We start from the raw sequence: 22,288 nt of genomic DNA, 5'->3' as shown, positions 1-22,288 counted from the left end.
AGTATCTTCCACTGGGACTGTGAGTCTGGATGGGGACAGAGCAGCCTCCTCCGGGTGGGGCTGGGGTTGGGGAATGGAAATCCCCATGGCAGGAGGGGCTTTGCTCCTCACTCTTTGGGAATCCAAGGGGGCTTAACAAGCCCAATGTGGTTCGGTTGACTTAAGGGTGATGGCACACTGCTGTGTCTTCCTTATACCTTTTGGGTTTCGGGGTGCAGAACTGTCCCAGCCACATAAAGGGACATCATAACTTCACAGGGAGTTGTATTTGGACCAAGAAGTACCAGGACGAGGGAGGGAGCTAGCTCTCCCCGGCAGGTAGTGATGCCGGGTCACCTTCCCTATCACACCAGCAGAGGGGGAACCGGCCACAACAGGGCTGGAGCCAGGGTTTCCAGGTGTTGCCCTGCGTGTCCAGCTGCAGAGGAACCGGGCTGAGCGTCTGGCGATGCTCATCCACGGCCCGTGCGACTGTGTCCATCACCTGATGGAACAAGGGCTCCGTGTCCGGGGTGAGGACGTGGGCTTCGGAGGGGTCTCTGGACAGGTCGAAGAGCAAAGGTGGGTCGTGATGGGCCACTTGGTCTCCAGAGCACGGGCAGAACCCTCTCCCGTAGCAGGCACCGGCGCCTTCTGGGTGGAACACCGGGGTTGTATAGTGGACTTTCCACAGTCTTCCTCCTGAGGGAAGGACGAGAATCTTAGGGGGTTGACGTGGAGAAGCAGAACGATGGCTAGAGAGAAGCTGAAGTGAATGGTTGAGCAGATGGGGGCCATCCATGCCATGGGATGGGATCAGCCATAAAAATAAATGAAGCTCTGAGACCTGTTACCTTGTGCATAAACTCAAAAACGCTGCTCCGTGAGAGAAGCCAGATATCCAAGGACACAGAGTGTGGGATCCCCTTGGTAGGAGATGTCCGCAACAGGGAAATCCACAGACCCAGAAAGAACACCAGTAGATGCCCAAAGCTGGGGAGGAGAGTGGAGAGAGAGTGCTAACAGGGACGGGGTGTCTTCGGGGGAATGGAATGTTCTGGTATGAGACACAGGTGCTGTTTGCACAACATGGTGAATGTGTCAAATGCCCCCGAGTTGTACCTTTTAAAAGAGTGAATTTTACAGCGTCATGGGCTGAAATCGTGTCCCTCCAAAATTCATATATTGCAGCCCAAACCCCCAAAAGGATGGAATCAGGAAGTGGAGGCTCTGGGGAATTAACAGGTCACAAGGACAGAGCCCTCAAGAACGGGATGAGTGCCCTGACAAGAATGGAAGGGAGGTCCATCGGGGTTCCTGCACCATCCTCCTGCATGGAGGTGGGTCATGCCAGCATCACTGTCTGTCCTCCCTGGCTTCCTGCTTTTGGGAGGGAGGCCCCCACAACCATGCTTTATATCCCCCACAGGGCAGTGAGTCTGGGGGAGTCACGTGGGTAACCAGAGCGTAGAGAGCAGGGTTCTGGTGGGCCTGCCTCCTCCAGGAACAGCTCCAGGGGCAGAAAGACCAGGAAGCAGGGACAGATAAGGGTCAGGATCAGGGCTCCTCCTGGGCTCTGGGAAGGAAGCCACGAATATAGCCCTATGGGCCCAGCAAGGTCACTCACTGCTGTGATAATTCAGCAAACGTGTTGAGCACAAGGAGAAGACAGACAAGTCTTAGGGAGGCAAAAGAGGCCAGACAGGAGTAAACCCGCAGAAACAAGAAAATTGTAAAGGGTGGAAGGTGATGGTGGACGTGTGAGTGTGTGTGTGTTGGGGTGGGGGGGTGATGGGTGCACCGTGGGGGGGTTTGTTTGGGTCAAGAAAGCCTTGCTGAAAAGGTAATATTGCATTTGAACATCGAAAATGATCCAGTCACGTGGAGATCCAGCCCTATTTGAGGGGGGTTCTCAGAGATGGGGAGGGGATAGGTCATCCCACAAGGAGGAATTTGGAGGAATTTGTTCTGATGTGTGTGCCGTGGATGGTCTTGGGATGGCTTTCAGCAGGGGGGCTAAGTGGATTATTCATGTAGGATGAACAGTGGATCTGTGAGAGCCAGTTAGGGTGCCCTTGAAGACGCTTGGGCACTGGGAATACACTCCCCATCTGCTCCCCTTGAAAAAATATAGAAGCATTTGTCCAATGACTGAGAGATGAGAGTCCATAATGGGGTAGCCACAGTGTAAAAGAACAGATCGGAACACTGGACACACCCATTAATGCTCTCAGGCATGCATGGATGTAGATTGGGATGTAAAATGGAATGACGGTTTTTAAGGAAACCCTCAAAAATGGAAGGAAATGGGTAATAGATACTTTTTAAAAAATGAAATGTAGCACGAAAAGCCATGCCAGATTACAATAATATTGAAGAATGGGTGAAAAGGGAGGGACATTTAAGGAAAAAAAAAAAAGAAATCTATGGTAATTTCCTCAAATAAGGGAAATCCAAAGAGGTATTCCTTCTCTCCTGTTCAGACAGTTCGAGACTTGTAGAGAATGGGTTTGAGGCATGGAAAGATGAGTTAAAGCTCTAGGAGAATACAGCCCTTCCCAAACACTGGCGAGAAGAAAAAAAAATCAGAAAACCTATGCAATCATAAAGTCACGAATCTGATCAATTCATAGGGCAAATCCAACAGAGGCGAAAATGTCAGGAAACGTGAGAGTAATAGGGACATAAAAATGAAGAAAAGTCACTCAAATAGGTGAAACTCTGTTATCAGAAGACAAAGGTAGCAGCAGAAATTAACTGTGTATAAAATTTAAAAATAATAGTTCTCCAGTCAATGGAAGAACTGAATTTTTGAAAGAAACATGATCCCTAAAAACAGAAAACTTCTGGGAATGCCAGTTAGGGTAGATGAACAGTAGATCCTTCTACACATGAAGGGAATTAAAATACAATGACATTACGTGGGACAGGAATAATATGCTTGATGAAATGCATACTTTTTCAGTAAGAAGAGTAAGGGGAGGGATATAACAGGTTTCAGTTGTGAAAATCTGATACTGTAAAGATAACCAAACTTCTCCCTGAGTTAATGGACCCATGGGATGCCAAGGCAATTCAGATTCCCATGGAATTAAAAAAAAATAATCTTGCAAATGATCTTAGAGTTCTTTTAAAAGGCCAGTTGGGCCAAAATAGCCCAGGAAATTTCAAAATGCAAAAATTATTCGGTATGGACATGGCGGCTTATACCACAAAGTTATGGTTATTACAAGGGTGAAACCGTGTTGTTGAGTTAAGGTGGTTGAGACAGGTGGAAACTGATGTAGACGAAGAGTAGGGGCTTTGAGGGTGAGAGGCAGACCACAACACTCGTGTGCAGGAAAGCCATATGAAAACCCCATAAACAGAGATAATATGGTGATAAGGTAAATGACTGCTTGTATCAGGAAGGATGTTGCTGGTGTCCGGGGAAAATACTGCCCAGAAAGAGAGAAAAGGGCCAGTTGTGAAGCAAAGCCACGGGAACAGAAGCCAAGATGTGACTTGGTCCCCAGAGTACTCACCGTCCCGTTGGTGCCAACGGACTGCGTGCAGGAAATTCTCACAGTAATGCATCAGGAACTCGTGGTCAGAGTGCTGTGCTGTCCCCAGCAGCAAGGGCAGCAGGTCCCGGCCATCGATCACTCTGTGGACAGGAGCACAGGGACTCAGGGTTGCTGCAGGGGTGCACGGAAGGCATGCTTGAGCCTTCGCAAGCTTAGGGAAGCATTGCAAGAGGCACCTCCATTATTGGTCTACAAACATCACCTTTGGCTAAAAGATCACCCAGGATCCCACATGCTCAACGGAAGTTATGATTTACCCAACCTTATTACGAATTCAAGAATAAGCTGAAGATTCAGTGAAATGCCTTTTTGGTTTTATACTATATTGGGCTCTAAGCCATGATAGCATATGCTGTATTCTTAAATCAACATGGTACCATTTCCTTGTCTACACAGTGTCCTGCCTCTCCTCCCCTCCTCCATCCCTGCCTTCCTCATCTTCCTCCCCCTCCCCTTCCCTGTCTTCTTCAGTTTCCAAGATGGAGCTCCATTCCCATTCAGGATGGAGGTTTCTTGGGATTCCACTTCCATTTCCTCCACCCTTCTTAGGAGAAAACCTATTATCAAGCAATGTGATTTGCAGGGGTTGCCACGGGCATTTTTATGCCCCAGGGACCTGGTCAATTTTCAGAAACCTTTGTGTCCAGATGAAAATCATCAATACCAAGGATAGATTTTTACACACACCATGAACTTTGAAAAGCCATACAAAGGGGATCTTTTTCTCTAATTTGACTAATGTTCTTCGTCAAGGTAGAGAATTCAAAACCCCAAGGAGATTTTACTTAGAGTTACTAGTTACCATGAAAAATGAAACAAAAGAATCTATCTACAACATATATATATATATATGTGTAAATGAATACATTTTTGAAGGTGTAAATATATATATATACACATATATATAAATATATATATTTACACATAGACACATGTATATGATTATGTGTCTGTGTGTGTAACTATATCCGACACTATATGGCCATATTTATTTTACCTTCTTATGCAACAACACATTCGCAATATATGTGTCAGACAAATTTAATTTTTAAAGCAAGTGATATAAATTAATTTAAAAATTAGCACCCAAGTAGGAAAAATAATCAACCAGAGATATGATATTCAGTGCAAGAAAAGAGACAACAAGGTATGAAATATTCAACCTCTCTAAGGATAAAACAGTGAAAATTATAACACACACATAGATGTATACTTATATAGACACATATGAATATATATAAATTACATGTACATAATTGACATTGATTTTAGTTCTGTTATGTTTTAAAATGGGTACCTCACATATGACTGGTAGTGATTCCTAAGGAAAAGTTTGACAAAATATATCAAGAGATTTACCTAAAAATGGTCATACTCTTTGACTCAGGAATTCACTTTCTAAAGGATTCTTATTTGGGAGACAATTATGACTGGCAATAACGTAACCAGACAGTATTTTTTTTTTTTAAAGCAAGGCTAATGTCCACATATAAGGGGATGGTTGAAAGAAAATGACATGAAGTCATTAAATTTTGTTGTCTATGCACATACTAAAAATGTATGTATTTGTATAAATAATATATATAATGTGGAAAATATATCTAAAGGATATATCTTAATCTACATATCTAGACAGATCTAGATAGATGATATGTATCATACAATTATAACTATGAGAATCATTTATTATCCTATGATTGGACAATTATGATTATATAATTGTATACATAATTCACTATCAGATTCTGAAATAATTTTATTTTCTATTTTCCCCCAAGTTTTCTGTAATTTTTAAGACAGAGGAAAACTGAAATTTATGCAAAATCTCTACCACGAAAAGGAATTTCCTGTGACGAACTGTTAGATTTTTCAGTGACCACCATAGTGAAATGCCTCCCCTCAAGAATCACGAGAAGGAAAATGGGCATTCTCCATATAAAATGAAGCAGGTGGCTGATCTTGGTGGCTAATAGTAGGGAGTCTAGATAGAGTGTTTTCCCAGAGACTCATTTCATGGACGTGTTACACAATTCAAAAGTGACAAAGACATTCACATACATGTTTGTCTGTATGCAAAACTGATTGCTTGGGTTTCCTTGAGCTGTTCTGTACCTGTCCTGGGGCACCTCACCGCCCCCCAGCTGGACCACAGTGGGGAAAACATCCATCAGGCTGGTGGGCTCGTGGATCACTCGGCCGGCTGGCAGCACCCCAGGCCACCGGAAGATCCCTGGGACGCGGATCCCACCTTCCCAGCCTCCCATCGCTTTGCCACCTGTGTGTAAACATGAACAGAAAAGAATTTGATTGTGCCATATTTTTTTGGCAGTGTGCTTTGCCATCTTTTGGGGGAACACCCAATAAGGATGTGTCTGTAGTTGGTAAAATTCCAGTTTGAATATGATGTGGCCACCACGGTCCTTGGAAGCATTGCGTAAATCCTGAGTCCATCACTTGAATGGATGACCAAAGTGTGGTCCATCCAGACAATGGAAGATTACTCAGCCATGAAAAGGAATGAAACACTAACACTTGGCATAATGTGAATGAGTCTAGAAAACTTCATGCTTGGTGAATGCAAGCCAGTGGCCAAAGACCACATAACTGAATGATTCCATGGAACGGTTACACTAGGGAAATATACAGAGATTGAACTCAGCTGGTGGTTGTCAGGGGCTGGGCACAGAGGGAACCAGGGAATGATTGCAAATATGTGCTCAGGTTCTTTCTGAGGAGATGACCATGTTCTGCTATTAAGTGGTGGGGATGGTTGCACAATTCTCTGAATAGACCAAAAACCACGGCATTGGGCAAAAGAAAAAAAAAATCACAAATTATAATTTCCACCTCAAACAGAAAAACAATATTCTGTGGTGACTCTCTTGAGGTGGATGGCCCCATTCCATGGGAAGGGTTGGGAACTGCAGGGTAGGGATAGAGACCATGAACAAGAAGCCCATCGTCTCTCTACCTTTGTAGATTCCATTCCAGCCGCCATATTGGTTGTTTCTGAGCTGAGCCTCTAAAGATCCCCCATGATCCGACGTAAAATAAACAAGAGTGCTGTTGGTCAAACCTTCCATATCCAAAGTATCAAGGATCTTCCCTGCAAAGAATATGTGCATTTGAGCAGGTCAAAATGGAGACTATCTTAAACCAAGTTGTTCAGTTGTATGTCTCAACATTTTGGACATTTCCATGAGAACGAGCTTTGAGTATTCACATAGAATGGCAGTGGGTAGCAATAAAATCATGCTATCCCGAATATCACTGACTCAAGATGCATATACACCCTTAGATATACCCCATTCTGTTTCTAAAAAGTTTTAGCCAAGCTACAGAGTATAGACTACATAGGAAAAAATAGCAAAAGCTTAGAAAGGAGGCAAAAAAGAAAAAAGAGTATAGAGTCAACCATATTTCAATTAAACAAAGGGAAAGAGGGGGAAAAAGGAGAGATCAAGAGGGCCTAGGAACAAGGCTGACAATGGCATTGGCGATGTATGTCCATCCATGAAGAGTGGCTTACAACTATGGCTCCAAGTCTCTTATAATCACCTCAAAGGGAAATCTTATGGTTGACGCAATTCACCATATCTATGAGATTTTTTTTTTTTAATTTGGATGGGAAGAATCATATTATTTTATTTCCAACAGGAGACAGAACTTACAATCTACTTTTTCATGAGGACCTGGTGTTGTGAAAGTTGACTATGGTCTCAAGTATATCCTGTTACCGGGTAGGTTTTACTTCTACCTTATCTGTGTCTTTGTATTTAAACAGTATGTCTTTTGAGTTGGTTCTTGCTTTTTTCTCCAGTCTGGTGATACTGCATTTTCATGGGTTTGACTGAGCACAATGAAGACCATTTTCCATCCCCTTAGCTTGAAATTAGCCATGTCCCTATTATTTTTCTCTTTCTTTGTTCCATCTGTAGTTAAGCCATTTCTTTGTCTTCAGTTGCTGAAGACTTAAAATCTATGGTTCTAGGAAATCCCCCTCCTTCAATGAATAGATTTTATTTTTTTTTAAAACAGCTTTTGGTTTTATAGATAAGCTGAGTCATAATGTGATCTATGAGCCAATACCGATAAACTCTTATTAACTAAAGTCTATAGTTTCTATGGTGGTTCGCTCTTGGTGTTGTACATTCTAAGGGTTTTGATAAATGCATAATACCATGTATCTAGTGTTATAGTACCAGACAAAATAGTTTCTCTTTCCTAAAAATCCCCTGTCCTCCACCTATCTACACCTGGACCATGATTTTCATTAAAGAAGTTGTCATATTGTGGCTTGACTGAGTTTGAAACTCAATCAAGAACCATCAGTCTCAATCAAGGAGCACAGAGACACTGAAACCATAGAGAAGATTCTTGACCTAGGTCTTAAGAATTCCTTATATGATGGACTTAGGGGGTTCTTAACTCTGTACTGTAGAATTTCAGACTTTATCATTCAGTATGTATCGGATTACATATATCTGCAGGTCTTTCATTCAAAAGATTTTCCCTCAAGTTGTGGCATGGTGAATTCTATTTTAAACACACCATGTTTGACATCACATAAAATAGCTGTATTTTCCAGAGATTCTTAATCTTTTCCACACAAGGACCATAGTGGCAATGATGAGTCAGTCTGTCCTGAAGTTGCACTGGGGACATATTGTGACATCAATCTTTGCCTACCTATCTCCCAACCTCCAGCAATTTTGCCAACAATTTTCTCCAAGGTAATGTTTTCAATGGATTATTAAAATCATGTTTTCTCCTAAAATCTCTGATTCCCATTATGTTGCAGCTCCTAGCCCTCTATGTCCACCAGCATGTCAACCCAAGGTCATCCAAGTCCTTGCTTGAGCCTCAAGGGAGTCACTGTGTTTACATCCAATGTACCCACTGAAGAAATGTGCACTCTGTGTCATACCAGGCATCATTCCAAACCCAGGGGATGCACAGGGAGAACAAAGCAAGACAATCCTACCTATGGGGATTTTAATCTATGTTCTCCTGGAGAAAAATAAGAAATCAACCCACCTAAGACAGTGTGGTGAGCAGAAAGAAAGCAAACACAGTTAATCTCATCTCATTCTGTATGTCCTTTCCTCCTGCTGTTTTGGGAGGGGCACCCGTCCCATTTTCACTGGGAAAAGGCACTTACCCAGCATCCAGTCCATCTCTTCTGTGTTATCCCCGTACAGCCCGTGCACGCTCTTCCCACGGAACATCTCCGTAGTGATCAGAGGGGTGTGCACGTGTAGAAAGGAGACAAAGAGGAGGAAAGGTCTGTGCTTGTTCCTGAAAATAAGTAACTGGAGTTATTTTTACTTAAGGATAGATTGAGGTCCTAGAGACACAAAATAGAGATCTAGTTTGTCACTTCCTTCAACAAGGATATCTGCTGCTCTTTAATGTGATGACTTTACCCTTCTAAAGTCTCTTGAAAAATTCACACTGATACTATACACGTCCCCCCCCCCCCCGAATTTTATCAATTTATAACTCTACATACTTCTGGCAAGTGAATGTAAGATGGAAGCCCAGGCAACTGTCTGATCTGACGTTTATTTCAATTAGTTCAGTGTATGTTCCCATTTAGAACCTTAACATACAGAATAAAGTGATTGTTTCACGTTTGGTTTTCTTTTTAATTGCTCTCAAGCAACAAAGTTTAGGATATATGACATAGTTATTTTAAAACACACTTTAAAAATGGCAAGTATTAGGTTATTAATTTCAATTTGATTGTCCCCCATCTAGGTGGTGCCTCATCTGTTCCTCTCTTGTCTTCGACAGTAATTATCAGTATCATTTCTGACCCATGTTAGGCAAGCCCATGAAAAGAATGTTCTGGAACATGATCACAACCTCTTCTCCACCAGGTGAATTGGGGTTCTATGGTGTCCCCCTCTTTACAGAAACACTTGGGGAGCATGGAACTGGCTCTGTGTGATGTAGCTTTATATCCTGCCCCTCTTAGCTCTGACATAGTAAGTGCCTTTGTTATTCAAATTTACGTTTACGATAGAGTTAGCAACAGGACGACTTAGTTCTGATGATAGAGCTTTAAAAAATATTTATATTTATTGTAAATCTTCAGGTAATTCAGTTTGTTTTGTGAGTTAAATATGGTCTGTGGTGATCAGTGGGTGCTTACATAATGGGACTGGCTCCAAGGACTGGGGGACAACAGCAAACTTCAACCACCCTGTCACCTGTTTTAATTGGCACCATCAACTTGGGCTCAATGGAACATCATTTCCGACACATTTTACCAAAAATGTCTTCCTGAGCCAGAATGATTTCACCATTCGTATCTCCGTTACAGAAAGAAAGTGGAACAACTTTTCGAGATGCATTTTCATCATGGTTCAGAGTGCTAGCATGAAGCTGGCCCTTTGATGCTCACCGTTGGACAAAGGACAAGACCTCTTTCAGAACAAGAGGCGTCGTCCTTTGAAAGTGCATGGGCTGCTCCGTGATGGTGTGGTTTCTCATCAGAAAGCAGTCTGCATGAACAATCAGGACCCCTATGAAACAGGAGGTCACAAAGAGCAAGATGGCGGCAATGGTCGACCAGATGACCGGCGTCCATGAGCCCGATGTCAGATGGGTGAGTTTCCCAGCAGTGAGTGTGAGGGCAGCAAAGGCCATGATTTGGAAGCAGACGTGGAGTTTGTGCTCCATGCCTACACGCTTCTCCGACAGTTCCCAGTGAATGCAATCTCCCATCATGGAAAACGGCATTCCGTAGAAATGGTCAAATCCGTGGCTGATGGGGTGGTGGCAGTGATCATTGGAAGAGTCACAGTTGAGGCCCAGATGCCATTTTCCTGAAAGGCAAAGAGGATTCCCATGTCACAACTGCCTCATCATGGGTTAGTAGGTATTGCAGGCTTGCCCTCTTCCAGCTGTTCTGCCGCATGCACGAACAGGGTGGGGAAGTTCAAAGACGTGGGTAGTGTTCACGGCTGTTTCAACCACAACCTGGCTTAGCACTGTTACAGAACAATGAGGCACCTGTGTGGCAGCATTATGTGGTACGTTGTTTCCTGTGCTACTGAAACAAATTAACATTAGCGTGGTTCCTTCAAACAATAGGAATTTATGTTCCCACAGTTCTGAAGCTGGAAGCCCAGGATCAAGGTTGGACAGGACTGTGCTCCCTCTGTAGGCTCCTGGGGAGAATCTATCCTGCCTCTTCTACTTCTGGGGGCTCCTAAAGTTCCTTAACTTGTGGTCATATCCCTCCCACTCTGCTTCTGTGGCCACACTGCCTTCTCCCCTTCCGTGTCATATATCCCTCTATGTCTGTCTTTTTAAATTTAATTTAATTTAATTTTCAGTGTTCCAAAATTTATTGTTTATGCACCACACCCAGTGTTCCATAAAACCCACCACCAGGCTCACCTAAACCCCCGCCCCCTGCTCCAAAACCCTGTTTGTTTCTCAGAGTCCACAGTCTCTCATGGTTCATCTCCCCCTTTGATTCCCCCATCTCCCTTCTCCTCTCCATCTCCCCTTGTCCTCCATGCTATTTGTTATGCTCCACAAATAAGTGAAACCATATGATAATTGACTTTCTCTGCTTGACTTATTTCACTCAGCATAATCTCTTCCAGTCCCGTCCCTGTTGCTACAAAAGTTGGGTATTCATCCTTTCTGATGGAGGCATTATACTCCATCGTGTATATGGACCACATCTTCCTTATCCATTTGTCCGTTGAAGGGCATCTTGGTTCTTTCCACAGTTTGGCGACTGTGGCCATTGCTGCTATAAGCATTGGGGTACAGATGGCCTTTCTGTTCACTACATCTGTATCTTTGGGGTAAATACCCAGTCATGCAATTGCAGGGTCATAGGGAAGCTCTATTTTTTAATTTCTTAAAGAATCTCCACACTGTTTTCCAACATGGCTGCACCAACTTGCATTCCCACCAACTGTGTAAGAGGGTTCCTCTTTCTCCACATCCTCTCCAACACACGTTGTTTCCTGTCTTGTTGATTTTGGCCATTCTAACTGGTGTAAGGTGGTGTCTCAATGTAGTTTGGATATGAATCTCCCTGATGGCTAGTGATGATGAACATTTTGTCATGTGTCTGTTGGCCATTTGTATGTCTTCTTTGGAGATGTGTCTGTTCATGTCTTCTGCCCATTTTTGACGTTTATGTCTGTCTTAAAAGGAGTCTTGACCTTGCATATAAAGCTTCCCTGGGTAATCCAGGAAAATCTCCTCATCTCAAGATCCTTCATTTAACCACATCTACAAAGACCATTTCTCCATATAAGGTAATATATTTTTTACCTTCCAGTGTGTAGGATATGATATCTTTGGTGACTGTTATTCAGTCTACTCTAGCTAAATTTGCAAAGATCTGTGTCAGAGCAGTAAGGAAGGCACAGAGGGCTCACATTGTTCTAGAAAATGATCTGCTGTTCTCAGTGTTGGTAAACAATTTCCTGACTTTGGAATTGTCCCTCTTTGTTAAACCACTGTAATGGTAGTCAGGGTCATGGTAAGTCAGAAGTTCTATGGAGCACAGCTTTCAAGTTCAATCAAACGCAGATGCTTATCTTCTCCCCTGTCACTATTAGAGCATTGATAGAGACCTTTGTGTCTTCCCACCACCCCAAATGGCCGTCTCTCATCCAGAAAACCTCATGAGATTTTCCAAGAAGTGTCCCATGAGAATAGACTTCTATCTCAAAAAAATTATAATAAGTCTATTGGATTGGATACTCCATGTATCAGCTAGTCTTGCTGTTCATGATCAGTAAATGGCACTGTTTAATAAACATTATCACTATAACATGATGGTAACAATGACAGCTTGGTCCCCTCTCAAGAAACTCCTAGCCTTCATTGTGTTTCATTTTGTACATGACATGGTTTGTTGACATCTAGAAAGATAAGCACGCTATTTATGGAAGCAGGGAAGTACTAAGCCCTGCAGTCCCATTTCTGTGCAGAATTTAGGGAAAACATTACGGAAATTGTTGGTAACTTGTTGACATTAGGAAAAAATGTCACCCCCCCCCTTTTTTTTATCATGGTACATCAGCAAATACTATGAAATGTCAGGTGTTTCATTAAATTTAATATATCTTCAGCATCTACTTCACACAAGGCAGTCTGGGTACTCAGGTCATTCCTGCACTTGTGGAGCTTTCTGCCTGGTGGACAATCCCACTGCATCAAAACCATTTCATTCCCAAGGTTTTTGGTTGACTACACTCTCCATATAAAGGAAATGTACTTAATGCTTTAAAAATATACATACCTATTAGCCCAGTGGCATATCCTCTGTCTTTTAATATTTTTGCAAAAGTTGTCTCATTGGTTGGGAGCCCTCCAGATGCTCCGGTCCACTGAACAACACGATAACCATTGCTGGAAACCATACCTTTGGGGAACCATTTTCAAAGAAATGTTACCATCCGACAACGACATGTTAATAATAATGATAATGACAATAATAATGATGATTTTTTTTCATTTAAAATATGCTGTGAAACATTAATTGGAAACTTAGCAAGAAAAACTGTTGTCCTGTTATGTGAAGGTTATAAACACAAAGAGAATTAAGTGAAAAAAGGAAAGAGAATTAAAAATGGTTTTATAATTGCACCAGACTCTTGATATAATCCAAAGATTTTCAAACTCATCTGGGCTTTGGAATCATTTGGGGAGCTTGAAAATATTCTGAGACCTGGTTTTCAATCCAGAGCTTGTGATTTTATTTTTTTTAAGATTTTAATTAATTAATTAATTCATTCATTATTTTAGGGAGAGAGAGTGCAAGCCGGGGGAAAGGCAGAGGGTTGAGGGAGGAATTGAGACTCTCACGCAGACTCTGGACGGAAAGTGGGGCCCAACGTGGAGCTCAGTCTTACGACCCTGAGACTGTGACCTGAGCTGAAACCAAGAGTCAGATGCTTAGCCAACTGAGCCAATCAGGTGCCTCCCCAGAGATTATGATCGTAATTAGTTGGGGGTGGAATTTGGGATTTGGAATGGTTACAAGATGCCCCAGATGATCCATGTATGCTAACAAAGTAGGGAGGCATGGATATAATTCACACTGACCCTGATATCTTATTCAACTCAATTCACTCAATTATTCAAGTGTTTAAAAACATAGGTTAAATATTTTTCTAAAGCTCTGCAGTATACAGCCAAGAACCACTAACTTGAAAGATGTTCTGTACCTCCTAGACTGATTTTATGAATGCAGCTCAGTCTTCACTAGGAAGATCTGAGAAGATCTACTTGGCTCCAAGACTGAACATATCTCAACCATCATCGTTTGGGAACTTGGAGAATTCATTCTGAGATTTTCCAAAGCTTTGAGCATACATCTGGTTGAGTGGGAGAGTAGTGGAACATAAATTTATGTTAGCCAGAATTCTGTCTTTCCTGGGGGCATGAGAAGATGCCAGGGACCCATATATAGGAGAATCTGTGAGAGTCACATGGCCAGGCCAGTCCACAGTTATTCAAACACTAGTCCCCAGTTATTCAGACACTAGTCCACTAGTTTAGGTGTTTTCTGTAAAGGTTTTTAAAGAAATGGTTAACGTCTATAATCAGTTGGCTTTAACCAAAGGGGATAACGCTTGATATGGAGGTTCCTTATCTTTAGGGCCAAAGGGCAGAAGGATGCCAAAGACATCACACAGACTTCAAACTTTTGCTCCCTCCCTACTCAATCCCTCTGCCTGTGTCACCTCATTACCTACAGGGCTCTATGGCTCTTAAGGGGTCTAATCTGGTAGAAAGATGGAGGGGTTACATTATTTTCTCCCCACTATAGCAGTGGACCCATGCTTTAGTATCTCTAATATAGGGATCCTTTTCTTCTCCAGAGCCATGGTTAGATGTGAGAGAGGACAAACCTGATCGGAGAGGGTATCTGCCCGTTAAGAAAGCAGCCCTGCTTGGGGTGCACACTGATGCAGCTGCCACGTGCTGGGTAAGCATCACACCGTCCTCTGCGAGGCGGTCAATATTTGGAGTCCTACAGAGGGAAATATGACAGTGTTATTTCTTAACAAACAAACACGTACGGTCTCCTATAAGCATATCAACATATTTAATAGAAATTCATCTCATCAATGTCCACAATAACCAAGCTATGGAAAGAGCCCAGATGTCCACCAATAGATGAATGGATAAAGAAGATATGGTCTATATATATACAGTGGAATATGACTCAGCCATCACAGAGAATGAAATCTTGCCATTTGCAATGATGTGGATGGAACTAGAGGGTATTATGCTAAGCCAGATAAGTCAATGAGAGAAAGACAACTATTATATGATCTCACTCATATATGGAATTTAAGAAATAAAACAGAGGATCAGAGGAAAAGGAAGGAAAAAATAAAACAAGATGAAATAAGAACAGAAGACAAACCATAAAAGACACTTAAGTATAGGACACAAACTGAAGTTTGCTGGGAAGGTGGTGGGAAGGTGGGGTAACTGGATGATGGGTGTTAAGGAGGGCACATGATGGGATGAGCACTGGGTATTATATAAGACTGATGAATCACTGAGCTCTGCCTCAGAAACCAATAATGCATTATACGTTAATTAACTGAATTTAAATTTCCAAAAAGAAAGAAAATCAGCCCATCATCCTTTAACCTATCAAGGTGTTCTTGGGAATGACCAAAAGGCAGTAGCAAGAACTTCAAATGTCATCTGTACCATTGAAGTAACATAAACTCAGTTCAATATTTTTACTAAATTTCTGCAGCATGCTGCTGGTACAGAGATGGGCATAATGGGAAATCCAGAACCGAGAATCTGGGGTGCCTTCTTTAATGGAACTCATGAAAATTGTATTTCTCAGCATCAACATATTGTGGTGGGGGTGGGATTCAGAGGCAGGTTCTTGGTGTTGCCTAAGCTGGGTCTCCAAAGACAATTAGATTGTGATCGAGGCTATGGGGTGAGCTCCTTCTTAGAGAGATGGGTCAGCAATGATAGATAAACATGTCATATCTGGTGGTGATAGGGACATGGATTTGTCCGTCAGAAGCAGAGCTTTTCAGCAGGGAGTGCTGAAGCCATGCATGAATGGATGGAGTTGGGCTGATGGGTGGAAGTGGAGCGTGAGGAAACTCGGGTCATTGACTCTGACGCAACACCAACGAATTTTAAACACTGTCCATCTTGGACCATGCTGGTGAAAACACGTCTAAAAGTGAAGTGATGAGTCACAGGTAGGATGAATCTGAGCTGGGGTTAGCACTGGGGTGGGAAGAAGGATGGGTTAGGGGCCATGAAAGGAAGTGTGTGCAGAGTCCCATCAAAGTTTGGATAGCACATATGGAGAGTTAGATCCATGGTCAGTCATGTCTTCATTGGGGTCCCAGATGAACGACTCTCAGAATCCTTGCCTGATGCTCTTGTTGCCATAGCAGCCAATGTCACCAATGCCAAAATCATCTGCCATCAGAAGAAGGATGTTTGGACGCCCACCAGATAAATCCCTGCAAGCTGAAGGCCTCACACCTAGAAGCATGCCAACCATCACAGCCAGCCAGCTCCTGAAAGACAAGGTGCCGATGAACGCTTAACTCTGCTATCCCATGTCTTGTACGTGACTTCCGTAGGTAGGACTTTTTTAGGCAAGTTCACATTTTAGGGGACTTTGATATTAGCATCACATTGTAGAATAGTTAAGTACATTCTTGGGCATTTGACTTTTTCTTAGTTGAAGACAACTCATGCTCTTGATGGTTTTATTTCAACTGTCAACATTTTTTGGCATTTTAAGCCCTGGAGTCTGTTAGGTCATCACACCCATGATTAAGAAAAAACCTTATTTTGTTTCTTATTAGGCATGGATCAGGTCCCTAGAATAGCTACAGCTCCTTCCCCTTTGCCTCTTCATTTTTCCTTAAGTAAGTCAACCGTGTTGAACTTGGTTATCTGTGACGCTTAGTAAGCAGTTGGACCACTGACCAGAGCAAGACAGAGAAGAAAAGTCAGGGCAAGGGCTTACCAATACCAGCTGTTGATCCTGAGTCTATTAAAAGTCTCCATATATTCTAGCATGACTTTTTTCATGATGGGAAGTGGGTCTTTTGAGGTTCCAGCCCAAAGCAGAGACACTTGGTGGTGGCACATCAGGAGAAAGAATTGCCATGGAGCTTGGGGGCTTTCCCACCACCATCACTATCATAACCCCATAACCATGGCATCTGTGGAGCCCCTCCTCTCTCTTTACATGGAAGCCACCTTGGGCTCATGCATACACAGCAGGACAAGAGTGCTGCCATCCCCAGTGCCATGGAGTAAAGATGAGATCTGAGTCACCAAAGATCTGCAATATGGACTCCCTGGAAAACCGGACAACTGGGTTTGGGAATAGGGAAACAGACTTCCTTCAGAAGCTCCCGGATGGGGGGTGTGGATCATTGATAGGAATCCCGAGTCCCACGATCACTGCCCCAGATGCACCATCAATGACTAGGTGAACAAGACCACTTTGTCCATGCATCCTGACAAAGGGACAAAAAGAAATGTAGAAGCAGAAACAGAAGATCAAGCATCGCATGTAATCCTGTCTTACCAACAGTGGTCCCGAGGTAACATGTTCTCTCCTGACTTTTATTGCCTGGAAGGAATAAAGGAGATCTGTCATAACAAAGGCAGCAGACATACACTCATTCCATGCATAAAATGCTAAGTATTTAGCGAAAGGGAGACTTTGATTCTCTCCGATGATATCAACGAAACCTTAAAACAATGACCAAAAACTCTCATAAAAAGAATGGCCTTCCCCCATTGAAAAGGCTTTTAAGATGCTGAACACCATGTTAAGAATGTAGAATGCATGACTTTCAAAGGCCGGACGATATGGATTTTTTTTTTTTCCCAGATGATCTCATCTGTCCCAACTGAAACTCTGTCCCCATTAAATACGAACTCCCCATCCCACCCCCCATCCCCTGGCTCAGACATTAGGGGAAAGCCAACTTTGGATTTCTGTGGGTCAATGACCTCAATCAGCTCAGCCCTTGCAGTGACCTTGAAGACCTACTCACGAGTTGTTTGAAGTGATGTTGGCTTCCATGTTGGGGGATGCTTCTGCCTGGGAGGCATCCAGCCCTCCCATGAGCACCACCTTGCCCCATGTAAGCTGTTCCTGAGAGAGGCCTATGGGCTCTGTGTCCTTCAAGTGCAGCCTGAACTTTCTGCCTCCTTCATATTCTGTGGACATCAGTCTTTGACCACAGGTGGTATGGGGTTCTTTCTAAACTTCCTAGCCATCTCAGGTGATTTCTCACACTTTTGCACACAGTATTTGTTTCACCTTGAGGACAAGGCAATGAGCCTGTGGTCAAACAGAAGGCTGTTATGTGCAGCAGGGACAGGGCAGAGCTTGTGCAGAGATAGACCTCATGGGCTAGGTTCCTTTGTGCACTGTATGTAGACTGCACATCCAGCATAGGGACGTTTCCATGTGTGATAAAACCTGATGGGTTCCACCACTGGGCCATGTCTAGCACCCAACCATGGCTGTTTATTTGCTTCACTTCCAGAAAGGATTTTCCTGAGGTGTGAGCCACTGACCTCCGTGCACATCTTGGTTTGCTTCTGGAGGGTGAACGATGTCACCCTTTGGGACAGTAGCTATGTGCTTTCTCTAGCATCCAAAGTATTTAGCTTACATTAGGGTTTCCTCTTGGTGGTGCCCATTCTATGGGTTTGGACAAATGTATAATGACATGGACCCACCATTATAGTGTCCTACAGAGTGGTTTCATAGCCCTAAAAACCCCCAGTGCTGCCCCTGTTCATCCCTCCTTGGCCCCAAACTCCAGCAACCACTGATCTTTCAGTGTCTCCATAACTTTGCCTTTTCCAGAAGGTCCTAGAGCTCAAAGCTCCTAGAGTGTGCATTGTTGGTGAAGCCACTCCCCTCTTCTGATGGAGAACTAGGATATTGGGGATTCTGTCTACCTGACTTGCTTTTACAAGTAGATGGTTTTGAGCAATGTGTCTCAGAACGAGCAGAGGACGGAAGCTGGAAATGTTTTCTTTTCATACTATCCTCATGCAACCCACTCTTAGTTTGGTCCAGCTTACGGCTTTGGGCTACAGATCTTAAATCATGACATCTCAGGGGGTCTTTATAAATATTTTTATTTACGTATCCTTATAAATTAAATAACACATTATACATCATATGGTGATACACACATACAGGAAATAGACATTATGACATGGTAATACATAACGTGTCTGTAGTATTTAAAAATATAAAATATACACTAGAGTATGAAGTAGACATGGTCGTTATGGGCAGCTGGGACAGGCATTTTATCTATATATATGTAAAATTTTGGGTTTTTGCCAGAAAAAGCCTATGAGGGGATGCCTCTGACTTTTCTGGGGGAAGGTGGCTGGTTGTAGCCGTCATATGTGGTTATCGTTGACAGTCTAGGTCTGAGAGCCAACGGTAATTGAAAACCCATATGAGGTTTCCTTACGCCAAATATGGGTCTAGCTTCTAAATGATATGTTCTGTATATTTAGCTACATAAAGGAAGTGTGTGTGTATATATATTTGGAAATGAACTCAGCAGTTTATGGAATGCTGCCTACTTTTTTCTTCAGATTGGCATCCTGTTAGCAGAGAAAACTTTAAGAAAACACGGTGGAGTGAAAGCAGAGAGTGGCGCGGTGGCTTCCAGGGGTCTGGGTTGGAGGGGTTTGGAGAGGTGAGGTTTAAGGGACTACCCTGCAACCAGAAGAGGGGTACGTCCTGGCAATCCAATGCACAACATAGCGCTCATAGCCGACGGCGCTCAACGTGGCCTCTAGACCAGATCTTAATCTTTCTCAAAGCAAAAATAAAAAAGGAATGGTAAATATGTGACATCCTGGAGAAATTCGCTAGGACCCGTGTCGTAATCGCAAAGCAGTTTTGGCGTGTCTCAAATGCACAAGCTGTATCCGTCAAACTAGTACAAGGTTTTCGGTCAGTGGGACCCCAGTTTTTAAAAAAAAGGGAAAACAGGGCGCGTGGCGTAAAGTAGGCTTTGACCGTCTTCCAGGCGGGGATGAGACTGCACTCCTGCTTCCTGGCTGTCCTCTAGCCCCAGGGCAACACGCCTGCCTTTGCCACTCTGCCTGAGCCCCGTTCCGGAATCTAGCTGAGTTTCCCATCTCCAGGATTCCTCCCACATCCACTCCCCATGCTCTGAGACCTGTAGGAATCTAGGATCGTTCCATTTCCCCAGGCTCCGGATTAAGTTTCTAGTTCATTCCGATCTGCATTGCTTTTTGAAATCACCCCAGGGAAGAGGGGGTTGGAAACGTGTCCCTGATGTTTTTGCTTTTCTTTTCTTTTTTTTTTTTCCTTTTTGCAAAATCGCTTCTGCAAGATTGCCAGAGACTGCCTCCGAGGACATGGTGTGTCCTGCAACACGGCGTGCTTCTGGCACAGCTGCCCAGCATCCCATGGACAGGCAGGGACCACCCTGCCAGGAGCCCCAGGACAGCTGCTTACCTGAATGGCTGGAGGTTGGAGGTTGGAGGTGAAGGGCTGGTTGTGCACATCAGGGAGTGACCTCTCCTTGCTGGGCCGGTGGCACTCACAGTCTGTGAGTCCCCAGGGCTGCTGGGTCACTGCACGCATGTGCATCCGGAACTGATTCACTCTTCAAAGCTACAGCCGGGAGGTGGCGGAAACAAGTTCGGTTGTCCAGAGAGAACGGATGGGGCGGTCGCCGGTGTCCGGGTGCTACTGTAGTCCCCGGTTTCTACAGAAGAACTTCTGTTCTTCATTATACGATGGAACCATGCCAGAAGGAGCTGGGAGGACTCATGCTGAGAACACTGACTCATTCATGTCCGAGGAGGTGGAAACCTTTCCGACCTTTGTTCAACTCAGAGGGGTATTGGCTGGCTGTGCTCCAAAGTGGGAAAGCCGTTGCCTTCAAAAATGCCTCTTGGACAGTCCTTAAATTTTGTGACTTCCCTACCTCCCCATCACTGGCCTCTGCCTCAGAAATTTTTTAAAAAGGGGAACAGAACACACCTCTGCTTATATCAACAAGCACCGTCCTACGCAAATAGCTTGGCCCCTCCCTAGCCCTATAACTCTATTTGGGAACTTCTGGGTTTTAGGCCATATTTGTTTATTTTCTATTCACCAGGGAGCACCTTCCTTCCTCAGGGGGCAAGACGCATGTTTCAGGCAGCATAAGATGCAAACCTGATCCCTTCCAAAGACTTTGCTGAATTAGAGTTTTCTGAACACTCCCCAGGGGCAAAATCCTATCCGAGGATCCATCTTCGAAGCCCCTCATGCGTTCTTTTTTTGTTTTTTTTTTTTGGTTTTTTTTTTTTTTTTTCTCTCTGTGGCCCGTGCATGTCCGAGTTGGGATTTGAGGCTCGTGCTTGGTGGATAACCGTCTTAAGAGTTCATGGCTTCAAAAATTCTTTGCAAATTTCAGAAATCAAAGGAAGGCGGGTAGACGCTGTTTCGGTGGGGATTCCCCGTTGCTCCAAGGCAGGTCTGAGGAAGGACGCTGGTGATGAAGGAAGGCAGCTGGCCTCTGGTTGTTTTTTTCCCCAGCGTCAGCTAAGAGAAGCCAAGGTCCTGCAGGGTCGGTGGCACATGGAGGTTCTGGACCCAGACATATAGCTTCTCGCTCCTTCTCGTGGGAGCTGCTGGTTCTTTTTGTAGCTGAAGGAACAAATCCCTCAAGTGCTCTGTACACCGCCTGGGTTTAGCGCCTCTCAAGAAACCTACTTTTCCGCTGTCCTGAAACCAGGTCACTGTGTTTTTGGGTTTTGAGTCATCTGGGGGCTCGGAGGGGACATGGGACTGTGTGTCTATGGGGCGTTTGTGAATTCCTGGAGTCGTATTTTCCAGTCTTCACCAGCAGCCCAGATATCACACGGAGACTGCAGAATTGCCTTAAAGGCAAAACACAATCCCCATGGAGAAGGGTCTGTTTGCAGAGATTGCTCTGCAGGGGGTAGGGCTTGGAAGATCCCAGGATTAGAATGTCCTTGAAGGATGACCTCCTTTGCAAGGCTGAGCTCCTTGCTTGTAGCTCCAGAAATTATGGAGCCCTGGGTGAAGCTGTGTTTTTGGGTGATGACATGCTTGTCTTTTTCACAGTAATTCTCACATCTCTCCTTGTCCTTGCACACCCACCCCCATTTTCATGCACAAAGTAGGACTGTAATAAAGGGTACAAGTACATGAGAAAGAGTCCTATGATAGAGGCAATGCTTATATCCATCCATCTATCATGTATCAATCCATCCAACCATCCATCCATCATCCATCCATCAATCCACCTATCATATCTACCATCTATATCTATCGATCTATCTATCTCTCCATCCATTCACCCATGTATCATCTATCCATCCATCCAACCATCCATCCACCCACCCATCCATCTATCTATCATCTTTCCACCCACCCATCCACCAACTATCTATCCCTCTATCATATATCTATCCAACCATCCATTCAACTGTCCATCCATCCATCCATCCATCCACTCATGATCTATCTGTCCATCCATCCATCCATCCATCCATCCATCCATCCATCCATCCAACCATCACTCCAACCATCCATCCATCCACTTACCCATCCATCCACCCATCCACTTATCAATCCATCCATCCATCCACCTGTCTACCTATCCATTTATCTATCATCTCTCTGTCCATCCATCCCTCATCTCTCTATC

At 43.8% G+C, this 22,288-nt stretch overlaps 1 protein-coding gene across 2 annotated transcripts; it reads right to left on the bottom strand.

Annotated features, from left to right (window-relative positions):
- Positions 1 to 276: 276 nt before the first annotated feature.
- Positions 277 to 17,186, bottom strand: LOC111157140 (arylsulfatase E (chondrodysplasia punctata 1)). Of its 2 annotated transcripts, XM_022518393.1 has the most exons (10): positions 17,134 to 17,186; positions 15,956 to 16,105; positions 14,444 to 14,565; positions 12,829 to 12,951; positions 9,955 to 10,378; positions 8,707 to 8,843; positions 6,517 to 6,651; positions 5,658 to 5,820; positions 3,504 to 3,625; positions 277 to 681 (listed from the first exon to the last, which is right to left on the bottom strand). In XM_022518393.1, the coding sequence occupies exons 1-10, from the start codon at positions 17,154 to 17,156 to the stop codon at positions 302 to 304; spliced, it is 1,779 nt and encodes a 592-aa protein (XP_022374101.1). In that variant the 5' UTR covers positions 17,157 to 17,186; the 3' UTR covers positions 277 to 301. The 2 variants fall into 2 exon arrangements, with proteins under 2 accessions (XP_022374101.1, XP_022374102.1); XM_022518394.1 differs by lacking the exon at positions 15,956 to 16,105 and having other exon boundaries at positions 17,134 to 17,156.
- Positions 17,187 to 22,288: the final 5,102 nt, after the last annotated feature.

This window comes from Enhydra lutris, unplaced genomic scaffold, assembly GCF_002288905.1.
Source record: "Enhydra lutris kenyoni isolate GAN:26980312 unplaced genomic scaffold, ASM228890v2 scaffoldscaffold52, whole genome shotgun sequence".
NCBI classification, from domain to species: domain Eukaryota; kingdom Metazoa; phylum Chordata; class Mammalia; order Carnivora; family Mustelidae; genus Enhydra; species Enhydra lutris.
The sequence above is the reverse complement of the archived record's forward strand: the minus strand, read 5'-3'. Positions and strand labels throughout refer to the sequence as shown.